Raw genomic sequence first — 18,069 nt, 5'->3', positions numbered from 1 at the left:
TGTTCCAGTCATATAGTAAGCTTGCTGTATTTGGTGTTTTTCTGCTAGAGTCTTTGTAATATTAATGAAGTTCTTGGTGTTTTGTGCAAATTTTCTTATAAACAGCATGCTTGCTTTCAAAGCGAAGTGTCCAAATGCGTATCAGAGGTCCAAAGTGTAGTATAAGCTCAGGGTAATGTTCAAACAAATAATGATGTTTGGCTTTCAACTTGTAATTTGACAAAATGTCCAAAAGCTCGTTTTTGTATTGGCAAAGCAAAACTACTAACAACGCGATGTCGACCTTGGAAACCTTTGGCGCCATGACTATTTCTACAATTCGTTTTAACTGCAGGTAAAGGCTCCAAACCGGATCTAAATAGTCTCTTATCTTGTCTTTTAGGATTAAAGATAAAAGGCGCAAAAGACACCAGATCTGAGAAGCATCTCCTGTGAGCTTTTCACAGTGTTGTCTGGCAGCGCAGGGTTTATTAGCAGCGTCTTTTCCTTTAAATTTAAATTTCGATAGTGTCCAATTAAAGTAATTTCACGAGAACCATTTCTTTTGAGTTATAAAATATTTCAGGAACTGATACAAATCGTACGCTACAACACCCTCGAATAAATCATGCGCTACACAAGGCCCTAGTCCAGGATTGCACACGTGGAAATATTTCAGATTGTTTACGATAGAATCTCCTATTATACCCTTCACTGATTTTAAGTCGGGTCTTCTAGCTAATTCTTCGAGGCACTCTCTATAATTATCGGGGGTCCTCGCTGGGAATGGTCCGCTTTCATGAATCTCAGCAGATGTAATAAGACAAAAACGACAGATATATCCGTGCGAAAAGGTTTTCTGAAATAACCCGATCTCGTGATTCCCGAGATTATCTCCAATAAAGCTGGTAACAAAAACGTTGTACCTTTTACCCCCAATTCTCAAGCCTTCTGTTTCTAGAGCGTTTAGATCGCTAACTAATTTATTCAAGCAATTATTCACATTTTTGAAATGAGAATCTTTACATAATAATATCCACTGTATGTGGTTTATTGTCGATCTGTACTCCAAAGGTATATTAATTAGAGTGTAATACACTCCGACAATCTTGTGTATACACCTTGCAGAGCCCAAAGGGTTAACCGTCTCAAAAGCGTCTTGAAAAATTTAGAGATGAATGAAATTTTTGCTATCTTCAATATACATATAGTCCCGACAGAACAATTTTCCATCGCTGATGTCTTCAAGTATTTGATTTTTCCCAGACATGAACGTTGGTTTTGGAAAATTAAGGATGTTTAAAACGTCCGTGTTCGATATTACTGTTGTTAAAGAATCCTTTATGGGTACATAATGGTAAAATGTCTTTATCCCATTTTCATAACCAAGGAAAATTGGGACAGGCGAAACATAGTTCAGAGTTTTCTTTATAAAATTATGACGAAGATGAGTAGTTTTTAATTTGTCGATAGCTACTTCCATAACATCTGGTTGGGAAAATAAATCCAGAACGTGGGTAATAACTTCATCACTTATTCCGTTTGAAACAAGCTCAGACTGCAGCTTATTGACAATCAGATTTTTTTCTACATACTTCAAACTAGCCAGCTCGTCGGCAATAAATTGTATCGTAGTGCTGGGAAGAAATTTGTCGGCTTGTAGTTTCAGGAAAAACATCCCTAAATTATCCACAAAATCTTGCGGTTCAATTGAACTTTTTTCGGGCTCAAACTCTTTGTTTATGCCGATGATATTGCTTGCAGAATCAGATACAGCATGGTAAATTCTGATAGCATCATGTTCGTCCTCCTGATTTTCAAATTCTTCAATGTCACCTTCGGGGTTTGCGATTGGCTTTAGGGTTATTTTATGTTTGCGACGGAAGTGACACCTGACCGAATCTGTTGTAGTGTATTTAGTTGCTTTACATTCTTTACTCGGACAAGAAACAGCGTAACCTTCGTTTATGTGAACATTTAAGTGATAGTGGAAGCTTTTCAAATCACGAGATTCGTAGATGCAATTCGGAATAACACATCGAAAAACCTCATTGTCATGTAGTTGTCGTCGTTTTGTTTCTAATTTAAGTTCAGGTTTAAGTTGTCTATAAGCGTGCGTCTTAAAGGAGCCAAAGACTTTAAAATACTTTCCACAACAAGTAAATGTTACATTAGGCACATGTTTATGCATTGAACAATGTGTGAAATAGCTTTTAAACACATTTGTAGAAAATGTACAATCATTTTTTGAACACGTGAAATTCATTATCTAAAAAAATCATAATACAAACCACTTATTGAATAACGTTATAGCTTTCTTTAACTTCGGTCAAATAATAATGAAATATCTTTTGTTAATATCTGTTAGATATTTGATACTCTTTTACTGGGGTTGAAAAACTGAGAGGAAGGGCTAAGGCTGAGCAAAACATTTTCCGTTGAACACTATGTTTCAGGAATAGTGAAATGGTACAATAACCTATTTTCTATCGATTTGTAGTTGAACAATAAGTACAAAACGATATTCAAATGCTAGTATAGAATAAAATTAATATGTTATTAATTAAAACGTTCTGCAAAACTAGACGGTATTAGTATGAAATCAGTGGAATACTCATATTCAATCAGCCACGGGAATCACACAGACAGTTTTGCGAGCGCGTCTCTGGCAATCGGAACGTCGCACAATGGGGTATTTTTGCGATCTGGCCGGACAAAAGTCGATTTCAAAAATTAACGCGGGGATAGAAACAATGGTTACTACTTATACTGAAGTGTCTGAAGAATGTCTTACAACGACCCCCTCCCCCCTCACTGTATCACGCTAGCGCTCGCGCCCGTGCCATTCTGAACTTGCTCGTCAAATGGAGAGCAGGTACAGTTTTTCACGCAGTGGTGGATTTACCATAAGGCTGAAAAGGCTGGAGCCTAGGGCGGCACATTTTAGGGGCGGCAAATTTGGGGACCGAATTTTTTTAGCCGGTTTTCTGATGTCTTGCAACTAAAGAAGTCTACAAGAAATTTTCCGGTGACTTTCAATTTCATTGTTCATTCAACGTACCGCAAATTTATATAAGTTCTCTAAGTTCTATGCTAAGACATCCAGTTCCCGGCCCACAACCAGTAATTGGCTTCTGCGTCTCTGAGAAGAAAGCAAAATTACAGTACCCCCTGTCATACAAGTCCGACTATAGTAACTGGTCAGGGGCGGCGAAATAGGGTACGCAGGGTACGCAACTGCGTACGGGCGCCAGGGTTTTTTGGGGCGCAAAAAATTCTAGGACTATTAGGTAAGCAAATTTTTTTAGTTGGCCCAGTGGCAGCGTTGGGAAGTTGTTTTAATTTAATTTAAAAAATAGAAACATTTATCCTGCAAAATGTATCTGATACACGTTAAAAAATTAAGTTACGGAGTTAAATATAAATAATAAATAAATTAAATAATAAATATAAATACATCTGTATTAGTATTATCGAAGATTCCAAATACGAATTTTGTTTTCCTGAGTCAGGCGGTTATTAGTTTTTTATTTTCTGTATTTTTTATTATGGCATTAATTTTACATGGCATTGATATATATAGGTATTTGTTATTGTTAACCAAGTTTATTCACTATTCATATCGAATTAACCTTTGAAATCGAAAATTTTACATAACCGAAACGCCCGAAAGTAAAACTAAACTAAAATATATTTTTAACACCTTTGTAGTTATTATCTATATTCTTTACCGAAAATTCAAACACGTGTAAACAATTTTATTCTCTTAAAAATTAAAAAAGCTTAATCAGTATCACATGTGCACTTTAGGTATTGTAAGAACTTTCATAGCTTCATGCAATTTGTATTTTTTTTAACTGTTTGTAAGCAGGGTTCGAAATAAAAAAACCCATACAAAAAACCCGCGTTTTTTTTTAAAACCCTGAAAATTGCGGAGTTTAACGGTTAAGTGTAGCATAGCCGGCTGTATTAGAGAAGGCCAGGAAATAGAATTTTCGGAGGCGGCGACATGAGTAATTTTTTTCCTGCCGCTAGATGGTACTTATTGGAGTAGTAACTAAAGGCGCGCGATTCAAATATTATATATATTTATCTTTCCTGTAAGTTTTTGAACAAGCTATTTGAAACCCATTTAGGAATACTATTTTCGTCTATGATATTGTTAGTGTTGTTCTACTTAAAAAATGAAACAAAATAATTTTATTTTGAACTTATTTTAATAAAACCATTTAATTTTTAAGGAATTTATTATTTCTTTATAAAGTTTTAGCATATGCAGATTTTTCGCTATTATATTAAACTTTAAGCCCATTCTAGGGACAGGAACTTTGTACTTTAAAAATAAGAAAATTTGTTTTTGATTTACAAAATCACATATCACAAACCTTAATTTAAAGTTTAAGATATTTTCTAGATAAAGGCTTTTTCTTATAGTTTACATAACAATGAAAAAATATCTCGGTATAATCTCAAAAAAGGAAGATATAAATATTACATTATGAAACGAATTATTACAAAACTGTACTTACATTTTTTGTAGGTACTTATAACAATTAGACAGCTGACACCGCCGCCTAGCTAGCAGACGCTCACCGTGGAAGAAAAATTGTAAAAATCAAAAAGCAATGACATCATTAAATATTTCCTACTCCAATAAGCACCATCTATCGGCGGTTGGGGTCTGGCCGCGTGCCAGTAAATATTTTTTCAACCGCCGAGATTTCCCGGCCTTCTCTAATACAGCCGGCTATGAGTGTAGGGAGCTGACGGTAAGCTCGCGTGGAATGAAGGGCCACTCGTAAATAAGGCAATAAAAGTCGTTTTTTTATTAAAAAAAATATACCCAAAAACTATTTCCTGTGCAATTTTAACCAAGTTGTTGTATTGTAAAAAAAATGGGAACTGACAATTGTAAAGGTAAGGGCGGCAAAATGTGAACAGCCTCCTTTTGGGAAATGTGTAAATCCGCCACTGTTTTCACGACCTTGACACTTCGTTATTTGTTCGTATAATTTGAAGTGTAAGGTATGGATATTAATCAGGCAGGCAAGTGGGTGTACTATTCATAGGTTTTGGATATGATAAGTGAATTTTTTTTAAAAAGCGCGCGAACGTTTTAAATGAGTTATTTTAACGGTTTTTATTCATTATTTTTCTCTAAATCTGGGTCGATTAGTTGTACTTCCAAGTACTTCCCGGGATATATTTTAAGTTGGTTAGCAAGCTCATGTCTTATTCTTCAAGACCCATTTAGAATTGTCTGCTACTATTTGCTATTCTTGAAGATACACGTATCTGAAATAAGCCGATTACTGTTAAGTTCCGATCTTGTCCTAACCGGAATGAGGCAAGTATACCCGAGGGGCTAACCACTCTTAGAAAGTCTGTACACCGGATTACGCTTAGATTAGCACTGCCAAAGGCAGGGACTTCAAAGATTACGCAAAGTCCCATTAGTACAGTCAAAGGTACGGCTCTGTACACCGATTACGCGGAGTGATCAGCCCCTCGATTATACCCAGAATTTTTTTTATTCCAAAACCTACTTTTTATCGCTTATAATACTAGAAATTAACCTAAGAACATTTTCTAAATCGAATAAAATTAAAAAATAATTTTGTCCGCCCAGATCGCACAAATACCCCACTGTGCGTCGCGCCGGCTCCGCACCAAACGCTTTTTACTATAGAGTTTTAAATTAAATTTTAGATTTATTTTAATGCTTTTAAACATGAAATAATATACAGAAATAATGATAAGGTCTTTATCACAGTTAAATTGTAGTTGTTTCAATTGTAATTTAAATAACTCTATAGTAAAAAAGCTACCAAAGATGCACTCTCTAACAAACATGATTGTGTGAAAGGCGGGCGTGTTTGTTGACGCTTAATAGATTTAACCAATTTTTTTTACCTATTATCACCAATCGATACACAATAGGGTAATTTACCATTTCATTATCCCTTTAAAACAATAGGATTGAAAACGGCACTTTTTTGAGAATTTGGAAAAACTGACGTGGGAAGTCGCTACGGTTTTAGTGAGCGATTTTCGTATAAAAAGCTAATTTCTAATGCAACGCGCTGTATCGTTTTATTTCACGATCTAATATTTCAGCGCGGGTATGTTTAATAAAAACGCGTTTTCAACTTTAAGTTCAGTACAATAGGTTTTTCCATAAAATAAAACAATAACATTTATAAGTATAAAATGTTTTCTCCGCGTCACGAGCGTACATGTAAGTATATTTTTGTACTTTAAAGGCACGCGCGTTATGCACGCGGAATAACAACTCCGAAGGGTAGAGTGACTAGAATGCGCTCTCTCTAACTTCAATAGTCCTAATCGATACGTACGCCGCACAAATGTTTGGCTTGCGGCTAAATTTGGCGGTAAATCGCGAGGTCACGTGATAAGTAGCCATTTTCGGAGTGATATAAAAATATATATATTACCTGCCTACGGATCTGGCAACCCAGCAGAAATACCTAGTTATAATAAATCTAGCTGGCAGCCATGTCACACCGAAGATGGCGCTCTGTTGGGCCGCCGGAAAAATATACCGAAACTCGTCGGCGGCTTTTTATCCGTTATTTAGAAATATCGACTAAGACTAAAGCATCAGCCAAGTGACGTAGAATAACCATTTGAAAGTAGTTTACATCTGCCCCAATACTAGTTTTCGGTGACGAAGGTAACGTGACGATTGTTTAATAGTTGTAGACTAAACTAAGGCTTGTTTCAATAGAAAACAGGGTATTCAAATACGGAGCAGCTACAAAAGAGCGAGAAATGGCTTGTTTCAATAGAAAACAGGGTAATTAAATACTAAATAACTACAAAAGAAACAATTTTTTTATATCAATGAAAAACAGTGAATGTGCATTCGGAGAAGCTACAATGGGCCAAAGATGGCTGGTTTCAATGGAAAACAAGGTAATTAATTACGAATCAGCTACAAAAGAACCAGAAATTGCTAAACTAACCTAACCTAACAAGCCTTGAAACGAGCCATTTCTCACTCTTTTGTAGCTGCTCCGTATTTAATCAATATGAACATCAATATTCTTGTCTACAACTATTAATACAATCGTCGCGAACTCTACGTCACCCAAAACTAGTATTGTGGCAGATGTAAACTACAGTCAAACATTTTCACGTAACCTATCGCATTTTATAGAAACACCTATTAATCGGATCGAATCACGTTAAATTGATATAAATATATTGTCGAAAACCACCAGCCAAGACACGCCATCTCTTGCATTTTTCCCGAAACACAAAACCCCCGACGTCCGCCTTAACGCTTCCGTTTTATTTCCGTTAACAATTGACCATGAAAACCAGGCTTTAGGGTTCGGCGTTTGGATAATAAATTAACCGTTTATTTGTTTTGAATCGATGGCCGCAAATTAGCCGAAAATAAATTATGTTTTGCATGTTAAATCGTTTATTATACAGTAATATACGGTTAACAACAATTGTTATAATTAAGCCACATTTTTGTAGTTCATTTATCTGTTCCACTGAACCACGGCCGTCTCGAGATCTGCTTCGCGCTCATAGCGGCCCAGGCAAAGATTTCCTCTCCTATGCATTTCCGCGAATACCTTCTTTTAACACTAGGAGCGCTGTCTAAGCCCCCCTTAAATGTAAAAATTAGCGGGATATTTAATAGTTTTCTATGGCGGTAAATTCAACTAGTTAATCCTTTTTGCATTGTTTTTCAAAAACTTCTGGAAAGTTTGGGATATACATCTTATGATTTGATCTTTATCTAATAAGTTTTCATTTAAAACATTTATTTAATTAAAGTAATATGCTTATATTGAGTTTTATTAGTTAATTGCTAAGCCTAACCAAAGTTTCTTTTGTTTTTCACAATTTTCAAACCAGTATTCGCATTTTTTTAATCAGAATTTTAAATAAATAACCACAATATTATTCATATTATTTAATAAATACCTTTATTATTCTTTAAATTAAGTTCACATTTCTCAAACTTAAGTTTTAAAATATTGCCTATTTTTAATTTGCAAAAATGCCCACCACAAACATTTTGTTGTGTTCCATTCTGTGAATCTAAGAAGAATATCAATGTATAATTTCATCAGTTTCCAGTTGATGAAAGTTTATGCAAATTATGGACTAAGAACATATCTAGAAAAGATTTTGGGGTCAATGAAGCTTACGCATCACGCAAGATTTGTTTGTAGTGGGACATTTTAAGGAAAGTGATTACTATCAAGGTCTAAAGATCCGCAAATTAAAGAAAATATTGACAAAGGAAACATATGAATCTATAATATCTATTAGAATAACTTCATTGTCTACAATATCTTGCGTGTCATACCTCCTTAAATCTGGTTTCCAGTTGGTCTTGACAAGTTAACAAGCGATGCTATTGAAATGTTTTTCAGCATTATCAGGAAAATGGCTGGAGGGAATGACATGCTTGATGCAAGAGAAACTATATTCAGTTTGGAATCCTACCTTAAGAGAGGCACTATATCATTAACAAAACCTAAAACATCTAACGTTCCCCAAGACAGCTTCACAGATCTATCAGCCATGATTGATACTAGACTCGATGGATTTTCAACTATTTTTAACGGCAATGAAGTTACGTTACCATCTGAAGTTATGAGTACCCAGATACACAGAGATGCACCTTACGGCTAGCAAGTATCCTAGAGGAAAAACATTTTTGCGAATTGTGCCTTGAAAATGTATCACAGCCTAATTCTGACTCACCATTAGTTGGATTGACAGAGGAAACCTTAGGTATCCGCAGCAAAGCTTTATCATGTTAATTGGCTATAGTAACAACATTCATAGAGAGAGCTGTACCCTATCTCCGGGATTCACCTGCCATTTTAAAAAAACATTGAAATCCACTTGTGGCCAAAAATTGCTCTATGCCCTTACATCCAATGTGATTTGAATAATAATCACCGAATGAAATTGCTGATTTAATTTGTTGAAAGGTCGTACTTCCAATTATCACAAATATTACCAAAACTATGTCCGCAAAATTTGAGAAAGTGAAATAAGCCTCTTTCTTGAAAAGTACTCAAGTTGTAAATTCTAGTTTTCTAAATTTTTAGTTGTGTATCATTCAGTGGGAAATTCACATTGGTTTATTATATTTATCAGATTTAAATACCTTCCAAGTTTTCATCACTATTTTCATTCATAGTGATCTTCCAAGTGTCAGTTAGTTAATTAAAATTCATTTATTTCACTACTTTAATTAAAATAAATTTTTAAACATTAATACAAAACAAAGGCCTCTGGGAGTTACTACATAGCAAAAATACAGCTGTAAGGAGAACCACGTGTTTATGTTTACATTTATATACAGAAAACGTCGACGGCGACTTCCGGCTCCAGAATGACCAAATTTTAATAACGTTTTTCAAAACTTTACTTTGCGTTAAAAAATCTCAAGAGGTGTTTAACTTTTTTATTATTAATTAACTTAAATATTACTAAAACAATATTTTACAAAAAATTACACATTACGCGATAATAATTGAAATTCCAAAGTTCCGCCCAGTTCTTCCCATTCGATAACATGGCTGCGAATTTTCTCAAGGGGGGGCTAGACTAGCGCCAGAAAACGATGTGAGAAGTTTTTGAACTAATTTCCCATACGCGATTTTCGTACGATCGCCTGGGCCGCTATGAGCGCGAAGCAGATCTCGAGACGGCCGTGACTGAACTCTAATCACAATTCAACCATGTTATACAAAAATAAATGCAATCGAAATCACAATTAGGCCTATATTTTCTTTCAAAGTCTAGTCTACTAATTACAATACATATACAACTTACCTTAATTACGTTTTGACTTGGAACGTTGTGTTAGTTCCTAAGTCCAGTTACAAAACCCATAGATTGTAGACATTAAATATTGAATTACCCCTTTAAAATATACTAATAAACATATTTATCGTTTAATTTCTGTTCGCTTGATTCTTAAGCCTTGATGTTTCCCGCTTAGCCTAACGTGCTCGAGAGCTTTGTTCGAGAGCAGTGTTGCCACTCTGTGGTTTTCAAAATGCCAATTAATGTCAAGCGTGAAATTTCAGAGCAGAAGCCACAAATAAGCGTGATTTATACAGGTCGCAGTGTTGTAGATGGAAAAATGAATCTCACATTCACTAAAAATCATTTATTGAGCGCAAATATTACCTCCGACTGTTCAAAACTGTGACAGCTCTAACGACGCGTAGATCAATTTAGAGTCATAGAAATCCGAAAGAAACTAGAAAGTTTTTACAATGGTAGACCACGTACCGATTTGAAACTGGCGGATTAGTCAGTAACGCCTTTTTTAACAATATCCTTAATTCGTAGCGTAGGTAGCCTTTTAAGTTACAAAACTAGCGGGAGAAACCGCTACCGGCGGATTCCGGCAAGTTTTTGTAAAGACAAAGCTACGGTTCTAATCGGTGTTCGTTCCGCCTTTGCATAAATCGTTCTACATGTAGTTACTTTCTAATTTCTATGTTTATAGTTTGACTTATACTTCGTACGCAAGGGTGCCAACCCTGTTCGCACGGCCTCGTAGTGACCTAGAAGCCCAACTTAAATAGGATAAATTATGGTAAAATCCCAATTTGTAACGTTTTCGAAAGGAAAATCCTACGGATAATATAAGATCTTTGGGCCAAAAAACCCCTAGGTGAAATCATGGACTAATTATAGTACTTCGTACAGGGACGCCCCATTCCCAAGCTATTCCTTTAGAAAGCTCTGAAAGGCGCATGTTAAATGCAAACCCCTTTTTTTACCCGCCCGCCAAAAATTTACTAGGGTCAAAACGTCACAAAACGGAAGATGTTGTCGCCATCTACGCCAATTTATTTCGTGAGAGTTGCAGTCTTGCAGACGGTTTTTAAATTTTATTTTCAAAACGGTTCGTTATTTTGCACGGTGTACTTGTACTTTTTCTATTTCAAATTAAGTTAGTTCTTATTATTTTCAATACAATGAAAAAACTCTGTGTTTACAAATCTTGCAAAAGTGATTCAAGATACAGTAATAAGGAATTTATGAAGGATGTGTTTTGGATACCATTTCCCAAACCTAAGAGAAGTCATCAAAAATGCCAAAAATGGATTAATTGGTTGAACAGGGAAGATTACCCCATTAGCAGAGTAAATACAAATACGTATTTATGTTCAAAGCATTTCGTAGGAGGAAAAGGCCCTACTCCGGAATTTCCTGACCCTGTGCATAGTCATGTAAGTTATATATTATAGAAAGTGATAGTTACATTTTAAGCATAGGATATTTATGTTATAGCAACTCATTTTCCTTTAGGAATTGGTCTCTGTATTAAAGCCGCGGCATGAAGATCAGCCAGTAGCTCAATCTAGGGACTGTGAACGTGAAATTAATGTTGTCAATACAACTACACCAATAGTAGAAGTTAATAATTCGATAGTGACCCTAATTGAACCAGTTATTAATATGGATATAGATTCTACAGCCCCAGTACCTTGTAATAATGTATTAACGGAAAAAGACAACATCATACAACCACCAGTTTCCTCAGTCGATCTATTTTCCATTATTAAAGCGTATTCTCCTCCACTGGAATGGGGAATTACGGAAGTTAAAAATGGACTGATAATATGCAAATTCAAAGATGGAACGGACAAAGTTATCTATTGTATCAAGCTAGATCATGATTGTATACCGAAATATGAAGTTCAAGGAAAGCCATTGGATCATCCAGATATTTTTTCACAATTTCCCAAGAAAATGAGGTCTCTTCAAGATTTGGAGGATGTTTTTACTCTTTTCAACTCGTATAAACTTTGCCCAGGGAATAATGCTAGAGAATTTTTTGAGATTTTTGAAAATAGGCCGCAAAATAAGGGTTTTATCAGCTTAATATCTGGTGGAATCCATAGTGACAAATGTGAACTTATTTTAAATATCGGAAATAAATCAAGGTGTTTTGCTTGTGCTAAACAAAGACTAAGCTTGCAAGTGACAATTAGTCGCAAGAAGAAAAAACTGGACACAAGTATCACAAGATTTTCCAACTTGAATAAAACTGAACTTGCCAAGAAGTTACGAGAAAGTAAAAACAAAGAATATGAACTAAAGACCAAAATAAAAAGACTTCAAACTAAAATGTCTAAACAAATTAATAAACTTGGAGAGGAAGTTCCTGGACAAGATCACAATTATCTTCTTGAAATTTTAGAAGAAAGTGTAAAAAAGGGCTACGACAAGACTAATAGTGACTTTTCCAGACTTTTTCTTAAAACCCAACTGAAAATGCTACAAACCAAACATAAAAATGGGAGGAGGTGGCACCCGCTTGTTTTACAGTGGTGCATGTTTATGTACGCAAAATCACCTGCTCTTTACAAATCATTGCATGAATCAGGAGTTATGTTACTGCCCTCAAAAAACACGCTAGCCAGGCACTCAGAAAATCTTGGAGTAACACCAGGTTTTCATGACGAAGTTTTTCTAAGAATGAAGAAAGATTTCAAAGTAATAAAAACACAAGAACACCAGGAATATTTTTTCCTGGTTTGTGATGAAATTAAGATCGAAGAAGATCTGGTGTACCGGAAGAATACTGGTGAAGTGATTGGATACACTCATTTAAGTAGCGCTGAGCAGCGGCTAAGCGAACTTCGTTCCGAGTTTTACAAGGATAAACCCTTGGCAAGCCACGTATTGCAATTTATGATTAGGGGAGCTACAACAGGGTTTAAACGTCCATTTGCGCATTTTGCAACTAATTCACTGACTGCTGAGAAATTGGATACACTTGTGTGGGAAGCTATCCTAAAGCTGGAGTTCACAGGCTTTAAAGTGTTAGGCGTGGTAGGAGACGGAGCTTCCACTAACAGGAAATGCTTTAATATGAACACTAAAGAAGACAATTACAAATGTGACAACCCATTTGCTCCTGAAAGGCCACTATTCTTCATATGTGACGTACCCCACTTGATAAAAACCGTTCGAAATTGCCTAGGCAGTAGTACAGAGGGATGTACCTATCGCTTAATGCAAATTAATGGTGAAAAACTCACATGGGATGTTATTAAAGCATTGTATCGTAAAGATATGGAAAATGGGGCTAATTTCAGAAAGCTTCACAAAATTACTATAGACCACGTGTCACTTGAAAACAAAATGAAGGTATGTTATGATTAAGTTCTTATTAAATTACTCACTGATAATTGTATTTTATTCAAACTTAGGTAAAGCTCGCTACTCAAATCCTGAGCAAATCAGTAGCAAACGCTTTAAGATCATATTTTCCTGGAGAGCATAAGGAGTTGATACGCTTTATAGAAACATTTAATAAGTGGTTTGATGTATTGAATGTTGGCCATTTATATGATGGATACTATTTACGAAACAACGATATCAAACCATTCACATCACCAAATGATAAAAGACTAGAAGTAAAGTAAATGTTTGGCAACTGATTCTCAGAGTTTTAATTGTATTCACCCCTTTTTCAGTGGCTTAAGACCGACTTCCTTGGCTACCTAACCGAGTGGGAGAATTATGTTCATAATTTAAATGAAAAAAGTAGTCACAAAAAGAAAATGCTTCTTACAACAGAAACATTGTCAGGATTGCGTCAAACAAGTCAGTATTGAATACTTATTTCAAAATGGTCTCTAATTTTAACCCGCAAGCGTAATTTTACTTTTAGCAAATGCCATGTTGGAAATTATCCCATTTTTGTTGGGAAAAGGTGCGAAATTTGTTTTAACTGCCCATGCTAACCAAGATCCGTTGGAGCAGCTATTCAGTAAGCAACGGCAAGCTTGCAAATCTGGGTCAAAGCCAACCCTGTATCAATACGGAAGGACCAGTCAAAGACTGCAAGTAATGGAAGATGGAAAAATGATGGTTCACCTAAAAGTTTCTGGTGGAAACACTGAAACTACTAACTCTTAAAAATGTAAAAGAAATCTTTATTAAAATAGGAACTGAACTCTATTGCATTTTTCGTTTATCACTAAGCTTACAGAACCTATCACAAATCTACATCAATTTGGTACTTGGAACTTATTCTCGCTTTGACGTCATTTTCAATTTTCTTTTTCGTATTTTCTTTTGTGTTGGCTTTGGTAACAAATCTTTTTTTTCTTTGATTTAGTTTTATATCATTTCTTAATTTATTGGTGTGTCCATTTCCTGCCGTATTGGTAATGGTATCTATGATACAATTTAACACTATTACACCTGCTTCCTTGTTTACTTTCGCTTTTTCACAGATGTTATCCCATTGGGCATTAATATTTATATTTTCCCTAATAGCTCTCACTGCCAATATCTTTTTATCCTTAACATAATTTGAGTTAAAATATTCTAATATGTGAAAATTTAACAACTTAAAAAAATTAAACGCTTCTTCAGTGGGATAAATTAAACCATTACGAGTTTGTTTGTCAACCCAATCTCTAACCCCTTTTGGAACTTTCTCACTATTTAACTCCCTTAAAACAGCTCCTATTTTATGACTAGCTTCTGTGTTTTTGGGTTTCAGTAGCTTATGTAATACGAATCCAGTGATATAATATAAACTTTGATAGTCCTCGTTGACCTGATTGTTGACTATGTTTTCGCTGGTAGATTCAATTTCACCAACCACCTCCCTCAATGAATTAAATAATGGCCATAAAATGTATTTAATGCCAATCTCTTTCTCCTTTTCACTTAAATCAGTCTGCAATCATAATGAACAAATTAAACCTTAGAAATAAAGTTATGGTTAAGTAGTTGCCTTACATCACAATTTTGCTCTTCTGACAAAACATTACTCAATCGTGAAAGGAAAATGCTTTTGTGTTTCTCATAAACACAATCCTCTCGGGTTTGAGTAAAAACAGGTTCATATAAAATTTTCACTTTATCAAAGATTAAGTCCCCTTCTTTTATGCCAGCTACCCATTTCAATATTTCCTCTGTACGCTTTTCTGTATTTAGAACCAAAAATGATTGGACAGATTCTTGTGCTTTTTGCCATGCACCATTAAAGTTAACATCAAACTGCGTATCTAGAAATTATAACATTTAATTTAAAGTTGGTGTTTAAATTTTAATGTTACAGCATGGACTAATTATAGTACTTCGTACAGGGACGCCCCATTCCCAAGCTATTCCTTTAGAAAGCTCTGAAAGGCGCATGTTAAATGCAAACCCCTTTTTTTACCCGCCCGCCAAAAATTTACTAGGGTCAAAACGTCACAAAACGGAAGATGTTGTCGCCATCTACGCCAATTTATTTCGTGAGAGTTGCAGTCTTGCAGACGGTTTTTAAATTTTATTTTCAAAACGGTTCGTTATTTTGCACGGTGTACTTGTACTTTTTCTATTTCAAATTAAGTTAGTTCTTATTATTTTCAATACAATGAAAAAACTCTGTGTTTACAAATCTTGCAAAAGTGATTCAAGATACAGTAATAAGGAATTTATGAAGGATGTGTTTTGGATACCATTTCCCAAACCTAAGAGAAGTCATCAAAAATGCCAAAAATGGATTAATTGGTTGAACAGGGAAGATTACCCCATTAGCAGAGTAAATACAAATACGTATTTATGTTCAAAGCATTTCGTAGGAGGAAAAGGCCCTACTCCGGAATTTCCTGACCCTGTGCATAGTCATGTAAGTTATATATTATAGAAAGTGATAGTTACATTTTAAGCATAGGATATTTATGTTATAGCAACTCATTTTCCTTTAGGAATTGGTCTCTGTATTAAAGCCGCGGCATGAAGATCAGCCAGTAGCTCAATCTAGGGACTGTGAACGTGAAATTAATGTTGTCAATACAACTACACCAATAGTAGAAGTTAATAATTCGATAGTGACCCTAATTGAACCAGTTATTAATATGGATATAGATTCTACAGCCCCAGTACCTTGTAATAATGTATTAACGGAAAAAGACAACATCATACAACCACCAGTTTCCTCAGTCGATCTATTTTCCATTATTAAAGCGTATTCTCCTCCACTGGAATGGGGAATTACGGAAGTTAAAAATGGACTGATAATATGCAAATTCAAAGATGGAACGGACAAAGTTATCTATTGTATCAAGCTAGATCATGATTGTATACCGAAATATGAAGTTCAAGGAAAGCCATTGGATCATCCAGATATTTTTTCACAATTTCCCAAGAAAATGAGGTCTCTTCAAGATTTGGAGGATGTTTTTACTCTTTTCAACTCGTATAAACTTTGCCCAGGGAATAATGCTAGAGAATTTTTTGAGATTTTTGAAAATAGGCCGCAAAATAAGGGTTTTATCAGCTTAATATCTGGTGGAATCCATAGTGACAAATGTGAACTTATTTTAAATATCGGAAATAAATCAAGGTGTTTTGCTTGTGCTAAACAAAGACTAAGCTTGCAAGTGACAATTAGTCGCAAGAAGAAAAAACTGGACACAAGTATCACAAGATTTTCCAACTTGAATAAAACTGAACTTGCCAAGAAGTTACGAGAAAGTAAAAACAAAGAATATGAACTAAAGACCAAAATAAAAAGACTTCAAACTAAAATGTCTAAACAAATTAATAAACTTGGAGAGGAAGTTCCTGGACAAGATCACAATTATCTTCTTGAAATTTTAGAAGAAAGTGTAAAAAAGGGCTACGACAAGACTAATAGTGACTTTTCCAGACTTTTTCTTAAAACCCAACTGAAAATGCTACAAACCAAACATAAAAATGGGAGGAGGTGGCACCCGCTTGTTTTACAGTGGTGCATGTTTATGTACGCAAAATCACCTGCTCTTTACAAATCATTGCATGAATCAGGAGTTATGTTACTGCCCTCAAAAAACACGCTAGCCAGGCACTCAGAAAATCTTGGAGTAACACCAGGTTTTCATGACGAAGTTTTTCTAAGAATGAAGAAAGATTTCAAAGTAATAAAAACACAAGAACACCAGGAATATTTTTTCCTGGTTTGTGATGAAATTAAGATCGAAGAAGATCTGGTGTACCGGAAGAATACTGGTGAAGTGATTGGATACACTCATTTAAGTAGCGCTGAGCAGCGGCTAAGCGAACTTCGTTCCGAGTTTTACAAGGATAAACCCTTGGCAAGCCACGTATTGCAATTTATGATTAGGGGAGCTACAACAGGGTTTAAACGTCCATTTGCGCATTTTGCAACTAATTCACTGACTGCTGAGAAATTGGATACACTTGTGTGGGAAGCTATCCTAAAGCTGGAGTTCACAGGCTTTAAAGTGTTAGGCGTGGTAGGAGACGGAGCTTCCACTAACAGGAAATGCTTTAATATGAACACTAAAGAAGACAATTACAAATGTGACAACCCATTTGCTCCTGAAAGGCCACTATTCTTCATATGTGACGTACCCCACTTGATAAAAACCGTTCGAAATTGCCTAGGCAGTAGTACAGAGGGATGTACCTATCGCTTAATGCAAATTAATGGTGAAAAACTCACATGGGATGTTATTAAAGCATTGTATCGTAAAGATATGGAAAATGGGGCTAATTTCAGAAAGCTTCACAAAATTACTATAGACCACGTGTCACTTGAAAACAAAATGAAGGTATGTTATGATTAAGTTCTTATTAAATTACTCACTGATAATTGTATTTTATTCAAACTTAGGTAAAGCTCGCTACTCAAATCCTGAGCAAATCAGTAGCAAACGCTTTAAGATCATATTTTCCTGGAGAGCATAAGGAGTTGATACGCTTTATAGAAACATTTAATAAGTGGTTTGATGTATTGAATGTTGGCCATTTATATGATGGATACTATTTACGAAACAACGATATCAAACCATTCACATCACCAAATGATAAAAGACTAGAAGTAAAGTAAATGTTTGGCAACTGATTCTCAGAGTTTTAATTGTATTCACCCCTTTTTCAGTGGCTTAAGACCGACTTCCTTGGCTACCTAACCGAGTGGGAGAATTATGTTCATAATTGAAATGAAAAAAGTAGTCACAAAAAGAAAATGCTTCTTACAACAGAAACATTGTCAGGATTGCGTCAAACAAGTCAGTATTGAATACTTATTTCAAAATGGTCTCTAATTTT

The 18,069-nt window shown here is 35.2% G+C and overlaps 3 protein-coding genes across 3 annotated transcripts; 2 read left to right on the top strand and 1 right to left on the bottom strand.

Annotated features, from left to right (window-relative positions):
- Positions 1–10,694: 10,694 nt before the first annotated feature.
- LOC149934326 (uncharacterized) lies at positions 10,695–13,993 on the top strand. Its single transcript, XM_090181284.1, has 5 exons — positions 10,695–11,231; positions 11,311–13,158; positions 13,221–13,427; positions 13,488–13,617; positions 13,685–13,993. The coding sequence occupies exons 1-5, from the start codon at positions 10,977–10,979 to the stop codon at positions 13,930–13,932; spliced, it is 2,688 nt and encodes an 895-aa protein (XP_090037410.1). The 5' UTR covers positions 10,695–10,976; the 3' UTR covers positions 13,933–13,993.
- LOC149934325 (uncharacterized) lies at positions 13,929–15,165 on the bottom strand. Its single transcript, XM_090153414.1, has 3 exons — positions 15,108–15,165; positions 14,767–15,035; positions 13,929–14,704 (listed from the first exon to the last, which is right to left on the bottom strand). The coding sequence occupies exons 1-3, from the start codon at positions 15,163–15,165 to the stop codon at positions 14,012–14,014; spliced, it is 1,020 nt and encodes a 339-aa protein (XP_090009540.1). The 3' UTR covers positions 13,929–14,011.
- Positions 15,093–17,983, top strand: LOC149934324 (uncharacterized). Its single transcript, XM_090181341.1, has 4 exons — positions 15,093–15,643; positions 15,723–17,570; positions 17,633–17,839; positions 17,900–17,983. The coding sequence occupies exons 1-4, from the start codon at positions 15,389–15,391 to the stop codon at positions 17,957–17,959; spliced, it is 2,370 nt and encodes a 789-aa protein (XP_090037467.1). The 5' UTR covers positions 15,093–15,388; the 3' UTR covers positions 17,960–17,983.
- The last annotated feature ends 86 nt before the right edge of the window (positions 17,984–18,069 follow it).

The sequence above is a fragment of the Leiobunum rupestre genome, chromosome 7 (genome assembly GCF_980474605.1).
Source record: "Leiobunum rupestre chromosome 7, qqLeiRupe1.1.hap1, whole genome shotgun sequence".
NCBI classification, from domain to species: Eukaryota; Metazoa; Arthropoda; class Arachnida; order Opiliones; family Sclerosomatidae; genus Leiobunum; species Leiobunum rupestre.
The sequence above is the reverse complement of the archived record's forward strand: the minus strand, read 5'-3'. Positions and strand labels throughout refer to the sequence as shown.

What these genes read in the sequence shown, in the direction of transcription:
- LOC149934326 (XM_090181284.1), top strand. Translation starts at nt 10,977, where the DNA reads ATGAAAAAACTCTGTGTTTACAAATCTTGCAAAAGTGATTCAAGATAC. An exon ending in CACTTGAAAACAAAATGAAG is followed by an intron (nt 13,159 to 13,220) that starts GTATGTTATGAT and finishes ATTCAAACTTAG; the next exon opens with GTAAAGCTCGCTACTCAAAT. An exon ending in GTCAGGATTGCGTCAAACAA is followed by an intron (nt 13,618 to 13,684) that starts GTCAGTATTGAA and finishes TTTTACTTTTAG; the next exon opens with CAAATGCCATGTTGGAAATT.
- LOC149934325 (XM_090153414.1), bottom strand. Translation starts at nt 15,165, where the DNA reads ATGCGCCTTTCAGAGCTTTCTAAAGGAATAGCTTGGGAATGGGGCGTC. An exon ending in ATGGGGCGTCCCTGTACGAA is followed by an intron (nt 15,036 to 15,107) that starts GTACTATAATTA and finishes TATAATTTCTAG; the next exon opens with ATACGCAGTTTGATGTTAAC. An exon ending in CAGAAGAGCAAAATTGTGAT is followed by an intron (nt 14,705 to 14,766) that starts GTAAGGCAACTA and finishes TTATGATTGCAG; the next exon opens with ACTGATTTAAGTGAAAAGGA.
- LOC149934324 (XM_090181341.1), top strand. Translation starts at nt 15,389, where the DNA reads ATGAAAAAACTCTGTGTTTACAAATCTTGCAAAAGTGATTCAAGATAC. An exon ending in CACTTGAAAACAAAATGAAG is followed by an intron (nt 17,571 to 17,632) that starts GTATGTTATGAT and finishes ATTCAAACTTAG; the next exon opens with GTAAAGCTCGCTACTCAAAT. An exon ending in CAAATGATAAAAGACTAGAA is followed by an intron (nt 17,840 to 17,899) that starts GTAAAGTAAATG and finishes CCCCTTTTTCAG; the next exon opens with TGGCTTAAGACCGACTTCCT.